The sequence below is a fragment of the Onychostoma macrolepis genome, chromosome 04, assembly GCF_012432095.1.
Source record: "Onychostoma macrolepis isolate SWU-2019 chromosome 04, ASM1243209v1, whole genome shotgun sequence".
In the NCBI taxonomy this organism is placed as follows: Eukaryota; Metazoa; Chordata; class Actinopteri; order Cypriniformes; family Cyprinidae; genus Onychostoma; species Onychostoma macrolepis.
In genome coordinates this window covers 22,390,510-22,411,200 of record NC_081158.1, presented here as the reverse complement: position 1 = coordinate 22,411,200, position 20,691 = coordinate 22,390,510, and the positions used below count along the sequence as shown (strand labels likewise).

Here is a 20,691-nt window from a genome sequence, read left to right as displayed (position 1 = left end):
CAATTGGCTACTGATTAACAAAAACAAACAATTGTTGAAAAATCATACACTGGTGAAGCATTCACAATAACACACAAATGTGTATAAATAAGGCCAATAGTGATTTCATGTTGACTTTAAAATCAATCTCTACATCTGGCACCTCTGTCTCTTGTATCGACCCATTCTATGGCATCTCGTGAGACAAATATATATTACTGACAAGAATCACATGAGCTGTTTGTGTTGCAAGTAACGTATGAGAGGCAAAATGTTGTGCCAAGACTGCTGAGGACTTGACCACATTTTGATCTCATCCGTCTCACACCTGCTTGCAGACAGTACCCACTGCACTTTTCACACCAATTCCGATGCACAATCAAATATTTATGATACTGCTTTACAGTCCACAAAATATTTTACATTTCTTCTCTTAAGCAGGCAGCATTTGGAGACTGACAGCTTTAATAATGCCTCAGCCGTTAATATTACAGCTTATTTCCTCCCTCCAGTCTGTAAAATATGTAATTTTATATCGTACGTGTCCTTTTAAGGCTTCCCCCAGCGGTTTCGCAAATATAAACGGGCCTTTCATTAAACAAAAACACTGTGGGGACTGTAATTGAACTTATTTGAAATGTCCCGGAGCACTGAAGTACCATACGTGAGTTTTAACAGTCTCGTAGTATACCACACATCGCAGAAGGAGACCATTTAATATCGCCAATAAATGTATGAACGACCCTGTATATCTGCATGCTGCTGGTTTCACATTCAAACTCAAGGTGAAATGCTACTGAGGCCTTCAATGTCAAATCAGAGGCGAGCGAGCGCATATGGCGATGGAGCAATAGAAAAGCGATGGCAGTCAGATAACATTGTGTGAAAATATCGATGGCTTTCAGCGATTCGCGGGCCATGTTGTGGTTGGCTCGGTCTGAGTCCTCGCTGATGACAGAAGAATGTCACATGAGAGCAGAGAAACTGCAGACTCCAACTTCCCTCTGACATACATGGGGAAAAATGTTTTGGCACCAGGACAAATACAAGTAGAAGTGATTTTGGAAAAGAAGAAAAACAGAAATCTGTCACGGTCAAAACAGTCAAGGCAAAAGACACAGCAACACTCACATTGATGATAAAGGTTTTATTCTGAATATACTTGGACATGAATTTTAGACAGTTCCAGGATTATAAACAGTGGGCTTTTTATCATTTCTGCCTTAGGTAATTATTTTTTATTTTTTTATTTTTAATTAAATATACAGACTGCCTGAATCAGGCAAATCAAATAACTCAAAATCAAGATTCACAAGAGTCTTATGCGTAAATCAGTGGTTCTCAACTGGTGGGCCACAGGTCTGCTCTGAGGGTCACGGACCGCAGAAAGAAAAACTGCTAAATGCAAATAATAAAATGCTAATCAGCATATAATCTTGCATGGACCTTAAGGTCAATGCCATATTTAATTTTAAGTGAAAGAAAACAATGCTGTGAGGGATGAACTTACAGTTGGTTGCACTGTTGTATACCTTTGTGTTAATCATTCATCCAAAAAAACATAAAAAATTGCCAAAATTTCTGGTTAAAAAAATAATAAAATTTTATATATATATAATAATTATATTATTTTTTTTAATTATTAAAAAAAAATACAGTATGACACATTAAGAGACTGTACGTCTGTATATCAGCTTTTTAAAGGAAGGAGTAAACGCTTCCTATATCTTTTGTAGTTGACGTCAAATATCTTGCTGTAATTTAATTTGTCATTTTAATAGAAGCTATTTAACCAAATTAGGCCGATGACAACACGGTCATTTGAAATTGTTCAAGAACCATGAACAAAACTATGCGTAGTGAAAAAAATACAACCCAGACTACATACAGGTTACGTTTGGTATTGTTTGGGTCGCCACTTAAAATCTGGTTCCTGAAGCAAAACCAGATGCAAACCACTGGATGACAGTAAAATTAAGGGGGACTGAAAATAAGCCCAGGGATAAGTCCTCCTAAACCCTGACTGAGGCAGACTGACGGTCAGCCAGGAGGCAAGTGGAGGCAGCAGGATCTGACTGACCACTTAAAACACACTTCACACTATTGGACAATTCCAGAGATCAAAACCCACACAGACCAGAGAGACAGAGAACCGAAACGCCAGCTTTTTAAATCACACTTTGCAATTTTCTGTTCCTGAGGTGACAGCATCTGAGCTCAGTCTACAGGAAGTTAAGCGAGAGCCTTTCTTCATCCCAGTTTGTCTGAAGGACAAAGTTGCTAAATCTAATTCAGTATTTTCTGAGGAATAATATGAATTGATCTCATATTTCCCCTAAACATCTGTCTTTTTGATATTCTAGAAAACACTTTCACCTCTATTAAGGTATCCTGTAAACAATTTCTGTCAGAAACTGGAGACCCTTAATGCTTTCAAAAACTGGTCCCAAATCAGTTTTGACATTTAAGGTTAAGGTTAGCTTGGACCGTCAGGATCGGGATACGTCTGGGTTCAGCAGCTCTCACCCCAAGAAAAAGGCAGTGAATGTTAAGGTGAGGTCACATTAACGAAATTTCAGTGAGATTTAAAAAAAAAAAAGTCCTTTGTCAACAGTGTAACGAAGCACAGCTCACTTTCAAAGCCAGCAAAAATTAGCAAAATCTGCATCCGTCCTCATGCGAGGCTCAAGATCGCACCGATTCCAACTGAAATAACTGGATTTCTCCTGTAAAATTTCGCTAAATGCGATTGTACCTTTAAGGTCTTTGCACCTTTAAGGTCTGAGTCCTAAATTTTTGTATGCGTTTTTTCGTATTCATCATCATCACGCACAGAAACCTTGCACGCTCAGTCAAAAAGCTTGCTACGAATGCGAAAAACACAGAAAATCGAACCCAATCCATTTTTTTTAGGACGGATGAATGTTTCAGAGGCAGTATGTAAACGTGATTGACACAACGTGTGGTCTTATTTATTTTTTAACATGCAAAAATTTCGGACTCAGTGTGCAAAGACCTTTAGGCTGCGTCCAGAATGGAATATTAGCATACTACAGTATATACTGAATACTGCGCAGTATGTTCTGTCTCTTTAAAAAAATATACATTATTCCACACTAAACATTCCAAACAGAATGCTACATTGTAAAATCATCAGATGGGAAACAATGTGTTATTTGTATAAATATGTACATTTTTGCAGTCAGTTTACTAAAAAACGAAGGTCAAGTCGGGTGCATTGTGGGATACAGTATTTCATGCAGTGTGCTGTTGAATACTGCATATTTGAGCAAAAATAGTTGGTCTTCTAGGAATTTTGTATTCCTAAATAGAAAATTTGCATACTGTCCATAGAGTACGTACTACATACTGCGAATATAGTAATAGTATGCTAGTATGCTATTCCGAACAGAGCCGTAATCTGTTACTTTACACACTCCAGCATCTACAGAGGCAAATATTGTAGCATCACACATACACATGCACGCACACACAGCTTAGTTTTCACTTCCAGTGCAACAAATGCCGACTAAAGGAAGAGATAAGATTATGTTAAAGGTTTGAATACTGGTCACAGGCCGATTTCGTGTGCTTTTAAAGAACAAATAGGCCGGAAAAACAGTTTGAGAGTTCTATGGCACTTTAAAATACAGGTAGAGGAAGTGAAAAACATGTACTTTATGCTTAGTATAGATAAACAAGATGACATTAGCTTTGCTGGGAATTAACGTGGGTAATTCGTCGAGTTAACGGTCTGGAACTGGCGATGTTTTCAATAATTTCTCATTTTGACAGCCAATTAACTACAATGTTTATGGCATTTTTTTTTTAATCATACACTGATATAACGCACGTCACTTCTAGAATGCTTGTCTGATTACGGTGATGAATCATGGAAAGATTTTGAAAAAAATGGCTTTTCAACGCAAGCCAAATCCACAAAGTCCAATTATGTTGTTTTCAGGTGCATTACCAAAACCGTTGACTGTGTACAGAGGAAATTATGCATAAAGTAGCAGTGATGTTGCTCACTAAAATTCATTTGATGTTGTGTGTCTTCATGTCTTTTAATTTCCTGTTTGTCTACGCTTCTAAAATGAGAAAGAACACAATGGTAATCAGTGCTGACAGAGACTCAAATGACTTTGTACATGTATACACTAATCCAAAAACAATGCAAATAAGGTTCAGCGGCCATTAATCACTTGCAGAAATCATCTGTTTGCTATTAATTAATCATCATAAGTCATAATCAATACAGTATTGAATATATTGGCTAAGCATTAGACATCCCTCCTCCTCTTCAAAACTTTGAACCGAATGCTTAAATAGAAAAATAAATAAATAAATGCTTTGCTTTTTTACAGACATAACATTCATGTAACAGGTAATCATTTGTAATTGGAGTCACCCCACCCCCTTTTTTTTTTAATAACTATGTTTATTTATTTACAGAAGCTCTGAACCACAAGATTTGGCTGTTTGTAACAAACTGGGCAAAAATATACAGAATGCAGACTCCTTCCCAGCTTTTTTCTTCTCCTTTTTCTTTTTCTCCATAATTTTCTAACTACTTTTTAAAATTGTATTTAAAACAAATAATAATAATACAATTAATAAATAAACTACACATAAATTATTAAAACATATTATTATTATTATTATTATTAAACAAATAAAACACTGACAAATATTTTAAAAACTTTCATTTTATGAGCAGTCCAGGGCTTCCGTAATTCTTCTTGTCTCTTCTTAAAATCTTAATTATTCCATAAATTTTGGATTATGGCCCAGATTTCAATGAGGCACAAAGATCCAGTCAGGACCTCTTAAAGGGACGGAAGTTTAATTTTTTATCAGATCAGAATGCCGATATTTTACATTTCTCTGGGTCAGATTTCACATTGTGATATTCCTTCGCTTATTTTAATATGAATCCATTCACATCAAGGCACGTTGACAGGAAAGAAAGGCTGACAGAGCTCTGCCTCTGACATTAAAGTGAAAAACGACACATCAGAGACTCAGACAGCACAACCAGGGGCAACATTTCTTATAAAAACTCTCTGGTGTCTCAAAATATCTGTAAACATTAGATAATTTTCTTTCCACCTTTTCGAGTTCTCCAGATGATATTAAAGTGTGGGAAAGAGCAACTATGTCATAAATGCCTTTCACCCTTTAGCATCTGCATATCCACACACATACATTAAATATAGCACATAAAAATCAACATTTAAACATACAGCAGAAAAACCTTTGCTCATTTTCAATAACTTAAACAAATCTAAAATAAACAGGTAATGCACCAAAAAAACAAAACACACACATGCAACAGCGGGGCTTTCTTGTCATATTCACAGCCAGGATGCATAACTTTGCGAGCTTTTAGGTCGGTACGAATTGGCTGTCATTTAAAAAGCCCTAAATAAGAACCAAAGGGCTGTTTGGCCACACGACCTGCTTGGCATCAAGTGCAAAGTACAGCAAGACCACACACACAGGGTAACGTTTGGCAGCAGTGCACATTTGAAATGCACTATGGGCCGTTAAAAAATAGCAAATACAGGTACACACGGAGAAATGGAGGGAGGGACTGTTCACTCGAAACGGCAGTTGGAAATGAAACCGATATTCCCGAGGCACAGAGGTGGAGACCACTGGGAAAAACGAGACTTTTGCATCGGGTCACAAGCTCATTTGTCCATTTTTTTTTTTCCAGTAATGGGCTGCAGACCACAAACAAGGCTGGATTTTGACCCAACCCGGAGGGGTCCATTAAAGATCTCAGCAGGGCAAACCATAAAAGTCACATATAAACAGTTTGTAATACAGAGGAATTAGCCGTGTAAATATGTTGAAGGACAAATAGGTTAAAAAAGGCATCACACCGGTAAAGGGCGAAACTTTGGTTGGCAGTGTTGTGATTGGATCATTTTTTCATTTTAAAGACAGGACGTTTCTTCATAGCGAAGTGACGATGAAGTGTCAAGGTCTGCCCACCCAGGTAAGACTGCCCACCCTGTCGCTCATGTGGAGAGAGTCTGACCTCACGGGTCAAATGTCAAAGGTCGTTGCTCATTTATCATCTCCGACCTACTTTGACCTCAAAGGCTGTGAGTGATCGCGGCTTGGGTTTTGTACTTCCTGGGTCAGAGCCTCTCCCTCCATGTGCTGGGTTGTAGCGTGGGAGTCCGGATGAACGTTCAAATGTGGTGCCGTTTTGGTATCGTAAAGGGGTGTGGCATCTCTATGCTGAGGTCACGAGAGGCAGTGTCCTCGTCCAATCAGAAGCCAGAGCAGCGGCAGCTGGAGGATGACCATGGACACGATAGATGGACTCAGACCCAATGCCCCACCGCAATCCTCGTTCTGCTCCTATTGCCAGCAAGAGAAAGCCAATAAGTCTGCTGGGGAACTAATGGTGTGATCACATACTGTAGTGTGGGAATTACCATAAGGATAAGAAGAAAACTTTGTAGTAAAGCACGGAATTGGGGTTCCAGAAGTAAAAAAATCCATTGATTTTCTCAATTGACAATAGATAATATAGTTTATTGCAAAAATTTTTAAATACATACAAATATGTATTGGTTATTACTATTATTATTTTTTGTTTCCTTTTCCATAATTATCTTATGCATATTTTTACATAATATTTTAAATATAGAATATTAAATAAAAAATATTAAAACATACACAAATACAGGTTCAATATTATAATCAACAACTATAAAGTTTTTATTTACTACATAGTTTTTCCACAATTTCTTTTTGCATAATTAAACTCATTGTTTTAAATACATACAATTTAACAATATACACTACCGTTCAATTTTTGAGACAGTATTTTTATTTATTTTTTTGAAAGAAATGAATACTTTTATTCAGCAAGTATGTGTTAAATCAATAAAAACTGATAGTAACGACTTATATTGTTAAAAGAGATTTCTATTTTGAATAAATTCTGCTCTTTTAAACTTTTTATTTATCAAAGAATCCTGAAAAAAAGTATCACAAGACAAGCAAAAAAAGATAAGCAGCACAACTTGCAGCAAAACACTGATAATAAATTAGCATATTAGAATGATTTCTAAAGGATCATGTGACACTGAAGACTGGAGTAATGATGTTGAAAATTCAGCTTTGCATCACAAGAATAAATTACATAAAATAGTAAACCGTTACTTGAAATTGCAATAATATTTTACAATATTACAGTGTTTTTTTCTGTATTTTTGATCAAATAAATGCATCTTTGATAAGCATAAGAAAGTCCTTTAAAAACATTAAAAATCATACTGATCCCAAACTTTTGAATGGCAGTATATATATTTATGACATTAGATGAACACACCATAAAAGTACAATATCCCACTACAATCATTTTTTTTTAAAATAATATGAATAAATATGCTTATGCTGTTAATCATTTATTCATTACAGCTGGTGAATTAGCCAAGCATGAGAGTTACACCAGCAGTTTAACAAGCTGTAAGAAGCAACAGCTAAGCTAATTTTGACTTGTGCAAAATTAAATGCATGAGAGATATTAATCTGAATTAGACAGAAACAGAAAACAAAATCAGAGTGGAACATGCAGATAAAAAGAACAGAAGTGTGCCTGCTGATAGCCTTGTGCATAAACTGCCTGTGCTGTTGTAGCAGCTGATTCACTAAAGGAAGAAATTTCCATAGAAAGCCGTTTAAGCAAACTTGAATAAGACGACATACAAGAAACAAAAGTGACACATAAGTGTGGTGAATTTACTTCTAATTCGGCAGACAAGATAAATTGATATAAATGAATAAATGAATGAATAAATAAATAATTACAAAGAGAGAGAGAGATAGAGGGAGATCGAGAGATGGACTGACCCGAGACAGCACATGAACACTGGCAGCAGTAACATGAGCAGAGAGGAAAGCAGTGGAGAGCCTGCATTTCTCCTACACATGGCCTCATCCTAACATACATTATACAGCCAAATACACAGCACCAGAGAAAGAGAGAAAGAGAGAGGAAGAGTCATGCAGAAAAATGTTTGACAGTCAGAAGTTTAAGCAACACACGAACAAGTGCTTGAGCCAAAAAGCGTTAATACTTGAAGTAAAAAGAGAGAATCCAGAGCAGGAAGTAGGTGTGTTTAGATAAAGATTGGTCAAAAGTATGTGGACACCCCACTCATATGTTCTCAGTGAACATTTAAATTCAAAATCATGAATAGGAAGTTAAGCTTGTTCAATGGGGTTCATGTCTTAGTTTTGTGCAGGCCAGTCAAATTCTTCCACACTAGACTCTTCATGTCTTCAAAAATGGGATTGCATAACTATACGCTTGGTTTAATGCACCTGTTAATCACAGGCATATCTGAAACACACAAACCAGTTAATTAAAAAAGGTGTCCACATTCTTTAGGCCATGAAATATGTGTTTGTGTGAGATTAAAACGTCAAACAAAGCCAAGCTCTCCCAAACCAAGATCTATCACACAGAGACAAATATCAGTGTTTCTTTACATTGATCATGACTCAGTGATTCTCATACAGAGTCTCAGTGTGGCAGATCTCAGGGAATGACTGAAATGAGAGCAGCAAAGACCTGCCATTTTAGAAGAATAGGGCATGATGCACATTAAGTCATGCTGATTGCTAGTTTGGTCTCAATCTGTCGTAGGCTTTTGCAGGAAGGAGGTGTTTGGGTGACTTACACTTGCGTTGTTTTCAAAGCACTGTGTCGGACCTTTCCTATAGCGTGGGTTCTGGGCTATCTCACAGGGATCTGGACCTGGAGCTGTGAGACCAAGTTCAGGATTCATATCAGCACAATCTGATATTATGCGAAAATGTAAGTATTTTCCGAGGTGGCAATTTTCGTATAAATTTGTATAATGTGATTTGAATGGAAACATACGATTTTTAGAAGAAAACCCAACAGTCAGTGGGCTGTACGCAGATCGTACAAAAATTCACTGTAAAAAGTGATAAGTTGACTTAACTTTAAAAAAATTGAGCAAATCTGTTGCCTTAAAATTATTAAGTAAATAATAATAAATCAATTAAAAAAGTAAGTGAACTTGACAATTCACTTAACTTATTTTTTTAAATTATCATTTACTTAAAAATTTTAAGGCAATGGGTTTCCTCAATTTTTTTAAGTTAAGTCAACTTATCACTTTTTACAGTGTTCACGAATGCGATTGTACGAAATAATTTGTACGAATTAATAAGATACCAATTCACTAATACGTAATCACATTTATAATTGACATTAAAGTGTGTTGGACTGAAATACACTCCTTCTGAAAAAAAAAAACTAGTCCATTCTGGTTTATGCTGGTCTAGTTCTGGTGGTCTAGCTCTTCAGCAGCAAAACCTTTTTTTTTTTTTATGGAGCTCCGAGGAAGTTTTGCTGGTTTTTTATCAAAGTACCAAAAATACCAGCATTGCATAGTTTTATAAAACTTTGCAACCTACTTAGCCTCTACAAGTCACGTATTTTCAAGGAAAATGGGACATTTAATGAGTTAAACAAGTTGGGTAATGACTTGAGAACTGGTCAACCATTTTTCCAGTTTATTGACATCAGCTGTTCAAATGAACTGACTAAAATGACCTAAAATGTCAGCAAGAGAGAGAGAGAGAGAGCGAGAGAGAGAGAGAGTCTTCCAGAATGTGTGTTTTTGCGTGAAATTGTAAGACGCAATGCATTTACTGGAAAAGCTACTTCTAGTTACTTCTGAATTTCCTTCCCAATGCAAACACTGACCTGATGAGTAATCATCATTGTGTATCTCAATACCAAACAGCAGGTTTGTTTGTACGTGAATGAAGGATACAAGGCTTTTCTTCCTGGGAGAAAAATTTTTCATCAGCCTGGCAACACGGTTCTTTTGTGTCGGCAACAATAAGCACCAGATTCGTCTTCAGAAGCTTTTCAGCTATGAACTGCCTGAAAACAAAAACACAAAAATATGCACAAACTAATGGGCACAATTAGTTTGATATGCCAACTAAATAAAGAGAAAACATAAGTTACAGAATTATATAACAGCATTTTTAATTTAGTTTTTTTTTTTTTTTTATATTTATTTATTTATTGTCACATGAGATGCAATTTAAATAAGCAATCATTTAAAAAGTAAATAAATGAATAGAGATAAAAATCATTTTAGTTCCATGACCAAGTTCCATAAAAGTCTTACCTGGAGCAGTTCTGACAATCAATGGTCCCCTTAAAAGTTGTCTCATCGTTCTCAAAGAAATACTGTTTCTGCTCTTTAATGCAACTCTCTTTAGATGGCAGTTCAGACAGATCATCATCTAGGTCCGCTGTGAACAAAACACAATCGCTATTCAATTGCCATGAGCTACAATGCTTATTTGAATCTCTATACAGTCAAAATTTACACCGTGCTCCATCACATTAATTGTCTTTGACATTCTGAAATAGAATACATGGTCACACTCTGTACGTACATGAATTCAACATTAGCTGTCATTAGCACTGTAGTTTTGACAAGAAAAACAGGCGTCTGCCAAATTGCAGTGGCTTAATCATTGTTTCATAGCAATGAATTACTAATGTCTAGATCTTACCTGCCTCAAGCAAGTTAGGAAATGTGATGCTGACAAACAACTGCTGCAATATTGACCTGGAGAAATCAAAAGATGCTACAATGCTTTTGTCCATATGCTGTAATGAAAGTCATTGGGTTCCAAAACAACACTGAAATCCTATTTACTTGTAAAACATACAATATTTAAAAATATCTCCTCTTGTTTTTCACAGAAGGAAGGTTCGGAACATGAGGGTTAGTTAATAATCAATGGATTTTCAGTTTTTGTGTGAACTGAGAAAGTTAAATCACTCACCAGGCTGCTGCAGAAGCCCACCAACCAATGTTCAGGATGTCAGCTATGGTGGGCTAAAAGGGACAAACAACATGTTTTAAATCTACACAACATTTCTGGAAGCATTAAGGGCATCTAAAATCTCCTTGTGATGTATCACCCCCATTAAAATAAGCATAAACTCAAACTCTAAGATGTTGGCACCTTAAACTCTTATTCTCTCAGACATTCTTCTCTAACTTTGCAAGTTGCATATCCGGAGCTGAGAAGCACCAAAACATCCTGATTTTTATTGGCAGGGGGCCCTAATACGACCCTGCCAGACAGAAAGGACCCGGTGCCAAACAATACGGGAGATATTAGACGAAAGCTCAGCAGATGCAAGCATAAATCCACAAACAAGGCTAAACGAATGAGCTCAGGGGACCATTAGCTGCCGCACACGCTGCTCTGATTAGCATGAGAGAGGAAGTGTCTCTTTGTGATGATTCACGGCTGACTCTGTGTGTTGTGAGAGATTTAGTCAGCATGTAAGACAAGGCCATAATCGTTCAAGTCACACAGATCAGAGAGAGTATCGTGAGGCTAACTTATCAGTGTGATATGGAACAATAATATAAAGTTCACTAATCGCATGACTAAGCTTTATAGTCAGTGGAAAATGTGCTATGTAAGCAAATATTTGTTTATAGGTGCCAAAACACTTTTCAGATAACACGCAAACCACTACTGGATACGATTTTATTGTGAGTGAAACATATTATAAACTGACTTTATTTTTTGTCTTAAGAAATTGAAATGAATTCAAAGAAAATTAAACTCACCACATAGACTGATCTGAGACCAGCTGCGGCTTTAGTTTCTTTGGTGGGTTCACAGAGGGCCTGATAGTCGTAGGTTATGTTGACTGAGAACAGGGATTCGTTAATCAGATTCCTCATTAGGCTGGGGTCAATCATACCGAAAAACTGTCCGATCTGAAAACATAAGACGATTCAGAAACACACACACAGTTACTAACGGGGGCATCATATACTTCTGTTGTTATTACACAGGGATAATAATAATTACTACAGACTAAAAAAAATCACATTTACAAAATTTCAGCAAACATTTTCAGATAAAAAAGGTCTGTTGTCGCACAGCTCAAACAGTTACTTTCAAATCAAGCAGCCTTCTATCAGTCAATGTGACGAACTTGTTAAATCCTGTTGTGAAATCTGTGAGGTGAAATTTCTTCCCATTATGTAAAATTTTGTTTCCCACTGAAATGACTGGATTTCACTTTGCTGGCATCTCCAAAGGAACATTCAAAGGCTTTTTTTTTCAGATTTAGCTTACTTCTGGGGATAATTTAATGCCCCAAAAGAATAACCTTCATGAACCTGCATTTTAAAAAGCAACAGGCACATACTGTGAAGATTCACCACTGAAAAATAAAGTATACAAAAGCTATTTTTGTTTTCAATTAACATCATTTAAACCCGCAATGAAATGTTTGTTTATTCGCCATTTGGTCTGCAGATGTCCTGAGATGAGCTACAAACAGTATAAAGAACCACGCTCTGAATACACACATCTGCTCCTGAAGAATTAGTTGTCCACTATTAACAGTTTGTAGGAAGACTAAGTACTTCTTTATAAAATAAAATAAAATAAAATAGTTCCTATTTTCCACACTGATTCTTGGGGAAAATGTGCATAATTCTGTGGAATCGTTAAAAATACAGTCACACTTTATTTTAAGGTCCAATTCTCGCGATTAAAAAACCATTAACCTTGACTTTTGCCTCAATAAACTCCTAATTTGCTATTTATTAATAGTTAGTAAGGTATTTGTCAAGTTTAGGTATTGGGTAGGATTAGGGATGTAGAATATGGTCATGCAGAATATGTGCTTTATAAGTACTAATAAACAGCCAATATGTTAATAATAGTCATGCAACTAGTTAATAGTAAGAATTAGTCCCTATACTAAAGTGTACCAAAAATGTTTAAATGTGTTAAAACGGAAATGTGCAGAATTAAATAGTGAATAATTACGCACAGCTTTCTGCTGAATTCTGTCATTTCAAATTCCATGTGGCAATTCTTATTCAAAATTTCACAACATTGGCTGAGTTTCATAGCAGGCATGTGTCACTCAGGGTATAAGGATGTCTGTCCGTACTAATCTGTTGAATAAGTTCATGCTGTGAACTACATGCTGTGTGTTTAAAGAGTGTGGAGCCCACCATGCTCAGGGGAGCCAATAGGATCTGTTTTAATCTTATTAGGACATCCTACTGCATTACCATAATTTAAACCAAAGAAAGAGTTGTCTGTGAGCCCAGAAAATCTCTGAGGTGTGATACCGACTGCGAGTGTGTGCAGAATTAAAAAAAAAATGCCCCTGTTCTGGTTACTGTTACGAACACACACAGCTTAACTTCCAGCTTTGTATTGCACGTAAGAATGTAAAAGTGTGTGCATCCGAGACTATAAGTCAGTCCAAAGGCAATATAAATCCTAGAGTGTACAGAACAGCCGCCGCTCCTCATGCAATAACAGCCGTAATGAATGTGCGGTCTGCCTGGCGGTCCTAGCCGACCCCTGGAGAGTCTGCCCACACAGAGGGGAGGAGACGGGATTTAGGGCACAATCGGTCCCCTCGGCTTCAGTCCTGCTGCCAAACACTCCGGCCGTGATTTATCCTGCACACACTCCGCTCTGATTGGTTTCCCTCGCTGAGCCTAACTTTAAACATTTACTCTACTGCTGTTGCTGGCGGGGTGCAGGTGGGGTTGGGTGGGCGCTCTCCAGGGGTCAAAGAAGGGGAATGTGGAATGGAAGCAAAATGGTGATTGGATATGAAGAGAGGCACACCTTATTGATATAGAGGTCCTTATTGGTCATGACAAGGAAGCCTCCATCGTCCAGAAGAAAGCAGTCCAGATTCTTTGAAAGAAAAAGATAAATACAGTCTTAGTGTAATTCAAAGTAAGTTTGTGCTCAGTAAGTTTTTTTTTTTTTTTAAAGTGCCCCTAATGGATTTTTGAAAATTACCTTTCATGCAGTGTGTAACACAGCTCTAAGTGAATGAAAACATCCTGCAAAGTTTTAAATCTATTGTTTCTCAAAAGAAAGAATCGACTCTGAATCCTTGAAACGAGTCGTTTTTAAAATGAATCCCAAGCCGTTTCATGTTGATGTCAACATGAAACATTAGCATATTGCCCGCCCACTTGTTGTGCACGCAGACCTGGGAAAACTTGATTTTCGCATTGGTCTGAATGAAAATGCAAATTCATTCTTTGCCACTAGGTGCTGCTTTTGGAGCGTTAAAAATAGCTGTAGCAGCACTGCGCTCACAAACACTGCTTTAAATGAAATCGACCAATCACCACAGATTAGCATCACGCAAAGGAGCAGTTTGGAAAAATGAATCGTTGAGCGAATCGTTTGGGAGTCGTTGAGCAAATAAGGTAAAAATAAATGCATATTATAAGAAAATTAAAGTGTTTTTTGAACTTGCATGCATGTTAAGCTGTTGTTGGGGACACCCAAAACCAAAATATGAACCTTTCATAACCCATAATAGGGGCACTTTAAAGAAATTAATCCTTTTATTCAGCAGGGATGCATTAAACTGGTCGAAAGTGACATTGTTACAAAGGATTTCTATTTTTAAATAAATGCTGTTTTCCATTCACCAAAGAATCCTGAAAAAGATTTCATGGTTTCCACAAAAATAAAAAGCAGCACAACCATTTTTAAAAGTGAAAATAATAAGAAATGTTTCTTGAGAAAAAATACTAAAATAGAAAACAGTTATTTTGAATAGTATTTTTCACAATATTACTGTTTTTACTGTATTTTTGCAAAAATAAATACCTCCTTGATGGGCATGAAAATGGGCAAAAAAATGAAAGAAATCTTTCTAACTCCAAATTTTTAAACAGTAGTTTATATAATATAGATAATAACATCTCTTTAGATCTAACACAAGTAGTCACATAAATATGATCTTACGCTATCGTCCCTCCTGCACCCACAGATTTCACCAACACACTGTGCAGGAAGAGTAAAAATACAGACAGATTCATATTAGAGTTGCGCAAAAATATCAAAACTATATTATCAGGCAATATTAGAGATTTTTGTGTTTATTTACTCGTATCAGTGGACATTGGACATACTGACTCATATTGGATATTTAATTGTGCATGCTCGTTTTTTACATTTAGAGCACCTTTGACAACATCTAATGCTCACTTGAAATTAATCTTTAAAAACATTAACAATAATAACACTGTTAAATGTAAATTCAAATCTCAAAATGAATATCAGTTTTTGTTTTTTTTAAACGGTGCATTACAATGTTGTGATTACAAAGTTCACCTGTAGCATTTAGATTTCGAATTGACTTTTTGGAATTTGAATATTGTCCATTTAACCATAACTTTCATTACTGCATACCTAATTCATACAAATGGCAAACTGACACTATTGAGATAAATCAAACTGACAATATTCTCAACCATCTTTCTAACCTGCACTACAGTTAAAATGAATACAGGTAGTCCATTCTTTGCACTCACTTTGGGCGTAATCGTAGCGTTGATGAAGCTTTCCATCCAAGTCTGTTTATCCAGTTTTACACCAACCACTGAAACCAAAATGAGTTTAGATTTAAATTTTCCATCAGTTCACAATCAAACTAAAATTCACTGACAAAACAAAAATCAACTTTAATTACACTATTGGTAGATTTCTGAACTGGTCACTTCTGTTAAGTGTCAATAATTTGAAAATACTGTTTGATTACTTGACCAGGCTGTTATATTTGTTTATCACCACATGCTTTCTTCTATCTTTCTATCCCAGTGACTATCAACAGTATATTCCCATATCAAAACTATAACTTACCTGCTGGCTTCAGCATGAATTCATCAACTCTCAGGTCCATCGCTCTGCTCACTAAAATGGAATCTTGAGTTTCTGATAAAAAGGGGACAGAAAAAATCCATTAATCCAAAAGGAAAATGGGATTTTGCTGTATAGTAATCACAAACACATACGCACCATTGAATGCATATGGCGATGATGTAAATACATAAATGTTGTTGTCCAGACTTCTCTTGTAGAAACTAGACTTGTATGTTTCTGCATGTTCAGTCCATTCTGAACCAGCACTGCAGAACACACACAGAGCGATAATTTTAGTTTGAATCCCATTGGCCTGCCTGGTATTCCCTCTCTAAAGCTTTAAAATATAACAGTACCTTGCAGGATAGACTCTAGTGACTCCACCGTCTGTCACCACAAACTTAGCCCTGATTCTCTCATTCCTGAAACCCACAAACTAGACTGAAAAAAGTGCTGTATAAAATAGATGAAGTTCAGTGAAAAATTCTATCATCATTTATCATTTATGCTGCTTATGTGATTTTCTTTCTTCTGTGGAACACAAAAGGAGATGCTCAGCAGAATGTTCATGCTGCTCTTTTCCATACAACAAAAGCATACAGTGGCTAAACTCCTAAAATAACAATATACCACCATAAAAGACTATTTTTATGATGCTCTTTTTGGAATTTGACAGCCTATGCTTTCATTGTATGAAAACAAGCAGCATGAACATAGTTCAAAACATCTCCTTTTGTGTTCCACCAAAGAAAGAGGTTTGGATCAACATGAGGAGAGTAAAGTTAAAGTTAAATTTACTTGGCCTTGTGTATTTTGCATTTATAATTCAGTGCAACTCACTGCCCCTGTTTGTTCCAGTGTTTGGCCAGTTCTGCCGTGATGCCAGCGTCCAGCAGCAGTCTGTTTATTAGATCCATATTACCTGAGGAAACATATATATAAAAAATGGCTTCTATCAACATCTCGCCATCCTTTTACCATCGTTTTGACATGACAAGTATCAAAATGGCTCTCACACTACAGGAGCAAAATCTAATGGAAGATCAATAGGCACAGAACAAAGCTTTACGTCATTATAAGCTTCACCTTTGACTTGATAAATGCATAAACACCTGTTGGTCATGAGTAAGAACAGGCTCCACATTCTGACCTTTGAGGCAACCGATGCCAAAGTCATAAAGCAGTAGAACTTCATAAAAAAGAGAGCGAGACAGCGATGCAAAAAACGAGGCGGTGAGACATGTCGGGAAAGTAACACGCAGATTAATTTTCCGAGACGTGGAACACGATTGTATTCTTCGGCTGTATGAAACGGCAGTAAGTGTTCAAAGGTTTTTCATTTTTTTGGTGCGGGCACGTTCAGAACGTTAGAGTGTTTTATAACATCGCACTGCAGTTCATTACCGCAAAGCCTTTACGACAAAACACACACACTTCAGAAAGAGCAGCTGGTGTACAACTTTATTCTGTCCCCCTCTGCACGCTGCATGCTTTTCATTAGGACCTGATTGAGAGCAGCGCAAGAACACAATTCAACTGATCTGCCTGTGTTTGACAGCGAGGAAATCGTGGACTTAAAATACCAGGCCTCTGTGACAAACAGCCACAGAAATGAGCGTTTTGCTGGTTACAAAATTTGACTGTCTATGCTCACAAGATTTGTTTTATTCTTGAGTGAAAAAACACAACAACACAATGAGTCAAAATTATTGTCTGTTGGTTAATGTGAGATAATTTTTGTTCTGTTGGATTTCTGTAGGATATCTGAAATAGAGATCAACTTTTTAAACATAAAATTAAATTAAATTAAATTATATATTTTATTTAATTAATTTGTGTTAATAATTTAATTTAATTTAATTTAATTTAATTTAATTTAATTTAATTTAATTTAATTTAATTTAATTTAATTTAATTTAATTTAATTTAATTTAATTTAATTTAATTTAATTTAATTTAATTTAACCAATGTATTGGCACACATCGTCTCTTTCTCTCTCTCCTTTTTCCCCGTGACATGTCCTGCTTTTCCTCTTTCACACCGGGTAATTGGTGCAGAATTCGGGGGGTGGGCTCATAGGTATAAAGTATTACAGCCAAACCTACACATTCAACACATGTGCACCAAACCAAGTGATTACCGCAGCACCAACTGATCCTGATGAGATCAAAGTGGCCTGTGGAGAGGAAGGTGAGGGGAAGGGGGGTGTCTGTGTGTGCCGGAGGAGGTTTACTTAGTATTAACACGATTAACACGGTCAACAAGAGAACAATAAATATAATTAGATTCAAACTAAAATACAAAAACCCTAATTTAATCAAGAAAAGGTGTAAGAGGACTGCTTTTGATGTGGACGAGGTGTTTAAAAAAAAAAAAAAAATACAGCAGAAGTAGTCTGATTTTGAATAGAAGATTTTGAATAAAGAATTCTAAATTATTTATTTTGTATCTAATATTCTTGATTATGAACTTTATTTAATTCAGTATTATTACTGAATTAAAATATAGATATTTCTTTATTTATTTGCCAGAATTTTTTTTTAAATGTATAATGACAAACCTGAAATAGCAATATTTAACATTTATAATATTGTATGAAGCTATTTAAAAATAAAGTAGTACAATGTGGAATGATATTATTTAGTAGTGAGTAGAAGTGAAATCTTATTGTAGTCTTCAAATCTGGGTACTGTCTTATGTTTTAAAATCACTTACAGAGGGAGGTCCAATCCACTGCAGAGTTTAGCTCCAACCCTGATCAAACTCACCTGTCTGTGATTTTCTAATGATCCTGAAGACATTGATTAGCATGTTCAGGTGTGTTTGATTAGGGTTAAAGCTAAACTCTGCAGGAAAGTGGATCTCGAGGTCCAGATTTGAGGAGCACTGGGCTAACATGACAGTCACGACATATTACATATTTCATGGCACACTCGTTTTATGCGTTTTTGGCGCCACCTATTGTTGTGGGTGTATTACTGACATGTCAAAGTCTAGACCCCGAATATAAGACGACCGCGTTTTTTCAGATGTATTTCCAAGAAAAAAAAACATTGTCTTATATTCGGGTCAATACGGTAATTATATTTATAAGACTATGATAAAAACGTTTTATTTAAAATATATATATTTGAAAAATTATTTAGTGACACTGCATAATGCAGTAATATTTATAATTCTGTATTTAAAAAATGTAGTGAAATGTGTAATGATATCATTTAGTAATATAATGTAGTAATGTTTATAATACTGTATTAAAAATAATAAAAATGTAATAAAATGCGTAATTTAGCAACGATTCAAAATTTTAATCGTGATTAATCGCATTAATTTTATGTGATTAATCGCATTGTTATGCACAAAATTCAATAATGAATTCAAAAGTAGTGTATTGCGCACTCTTTTCATTTAAATGTACTGCTATATGAACAAAAGTGCAGTAACATTTGGTTTGCAAACACTTTAAACAAATAAGGTGCTTTTTTTTTACAGCAGTATTCCTTTTACATAGTAGCAGTTAAATTAATTAATGCATTAACACGATAATAACGCGTTAACTTGCCCAGCCCTAATGTAATTGCAATATTTACAACATACAATTTTTTTTTAGCTAAGAGTAGTGACTACTTTTAAGTAACGTTTTAATCAAGATTATGTCCTTAGAAACTGCTTGCTACCCCCCGAGAAGCCCTGGAAATGAACTCTGAACCTTTAAACTAGCAGTATGAATCCCTGACCTCAGTGGATTTGAACCAGCAGCCCAGAAAGCGGCAGAAGATACTCACATGTTGAGTGGTTGGGGGTATATATGTCAATGTATTCAATGAAGTCTGTGAGGAATTGTGTGTCGTTGTCACTCTGAGCTTTCAGGTCTGAGCAGTAATCTCTAAAACATGAAAAAGGAACATTTCACAGAATCATTTAGCAGAAATAAAGTAATAAGTAAGATCGGAATAACATGAAGGTGAGTAAATGATCACAATATTTTTGGGTCAACTATCCCTTTAAGAAACTGACCTGGGTGCTATTAAAGTATATCCATACTCTTCAAATCTGTCCACATGCAGGCTTTCAAAAACTGAAAGAAAATATGAAAAAATCAGAAATCGGCGAGATCAAAGAACATTTCAAATAAGTTCTGTCATTACAGAGCAGAAAATAATACAATACAGATATATACAGAATAAAAACAGACCCCAAAACTTACAGGTACATTCAAAATGACCTGACAGTGAAACACAACCCTACAGACAGCGGGCTGCTGCACAACAGCTTGTAAAAATATGTCTGTGAGCTTCTGTCTAGTAATGCGGTTATCTGCTGTGACACCCTGCTGTTTAGGCACACGACCTCACATATGGGTGGCCCAGACAGAGAAAGTTCAAAATGAGAAATTTGATCTATTATCTCAAAATATACATGTACAGTGATTTTAAACGTATTAGAATAAAGCAAAATAATCTCATACGATAAAACAAAATTAAATAAGAAAAATTCAGAGCAAAGTTGAGATTCTGCACTATAATAATATATATTTTAATTAAATAAATGTCTCTTTCAAATTCATCACATTCTCCCACATACATTCTTCTACATATGTAAGCACGTGGGCATGTTTGTGAGTATGTTTGTTCTTTCTGAAACCAGATGACGGACTCAAACATGTGTCAGATGTTACATCCAGGTTCAAACATGAAGGTAAAGACAAAAGGAGAGAAAACCAGTACTTGCCAGCTTCTTCTGAAGGGTCAAATGCCGCAAAGAGGGAAAGGAGGGAGCGATTTACCGAGGAAAGGAGGCAAAGAGAGGCAGAGAAACAGGGTAAAACCACAGGGGTCAAAGGTCACCAATATTTTATTCACAGAACAAGCCTTGAATAAAAATATTGCATTCTCATCTAAGGTTTTCTGCTGGTTGTAAATTGAAAGACAAGCAACGTTAATGAATTA

At 35.9% G+C, this 20,691-nt stretch overlaps 1 protein-coding gene across 1 annotated transcript in view; it reads right to left on the bottom strand.

The window, feature by feature from the left end:
- Positions 1–1,168: 1,168 nt before the first annotated feature.
- Positions 1,169–20,691, bottom strand: part of cacna2d1a (calcium channel, voltage-dependent, alpha 2/delta subunit 1a) — an 88,117-nt gene continuing 68,594 nt past the window's right edge. The window contains exons 23-38 of the mRNA XM_058772487.1: positions 19,760–19,820; positions 19,528–19,628; positions 16,582–16,663; positions 16,098–16,163; positions 15,898–16,007; positions 15,742–15,813; positions 15,414–15,481; positions 14,845–14,883; positions 13,699–13,770; positions 11,658–11,810; positions 10,855–10,907; positions 10,579–10,634; positions 10,185–10,311; positions 9,819–9,931; positions 8,691–8,773; positions 1,169–6,357 (exon numbers count right to left, since the gene is read on the bottom strand). Of these exons, the coding sequence (XP_058628470.1) occupies positions 6,241–6,357; positions 8,691–8,773; positions 9,819–9,931; positions 10,185–10,311; positions 10,579–10,634; positions 10,855–10,907; positions 11,658–11,810; positions 13,699–13,770; positions 14,845–14,883; positions 15,414–15,481; positions 15,742–15,813; positions 15,898–16,007; positions 16,098–16,163; positions 16,582–16,663; positions 19,528–19,628; positions 19,760–19,820 (1,373 nt within the window). The 3' untranslated portion in view covers positions 1,169–6,240. The remainder of the gene's footprint in view (positions 6,358–8,690; positions 8,774–9,818; positions 9,932–10,184; positions 10,312–10,578; positions 10,635–10,854; positions 10,908–11,657; positions 11,811–13,698; positions 13,771–14,844; positions 14,884–15,413; positions 15,482–15,741; positions 15,814–15,897; positions 16,008–16,097; positions 16,164–16,581; positions 16,664–19,527; positions 19,629–19,759; positions 19,821–20,691) is intronic.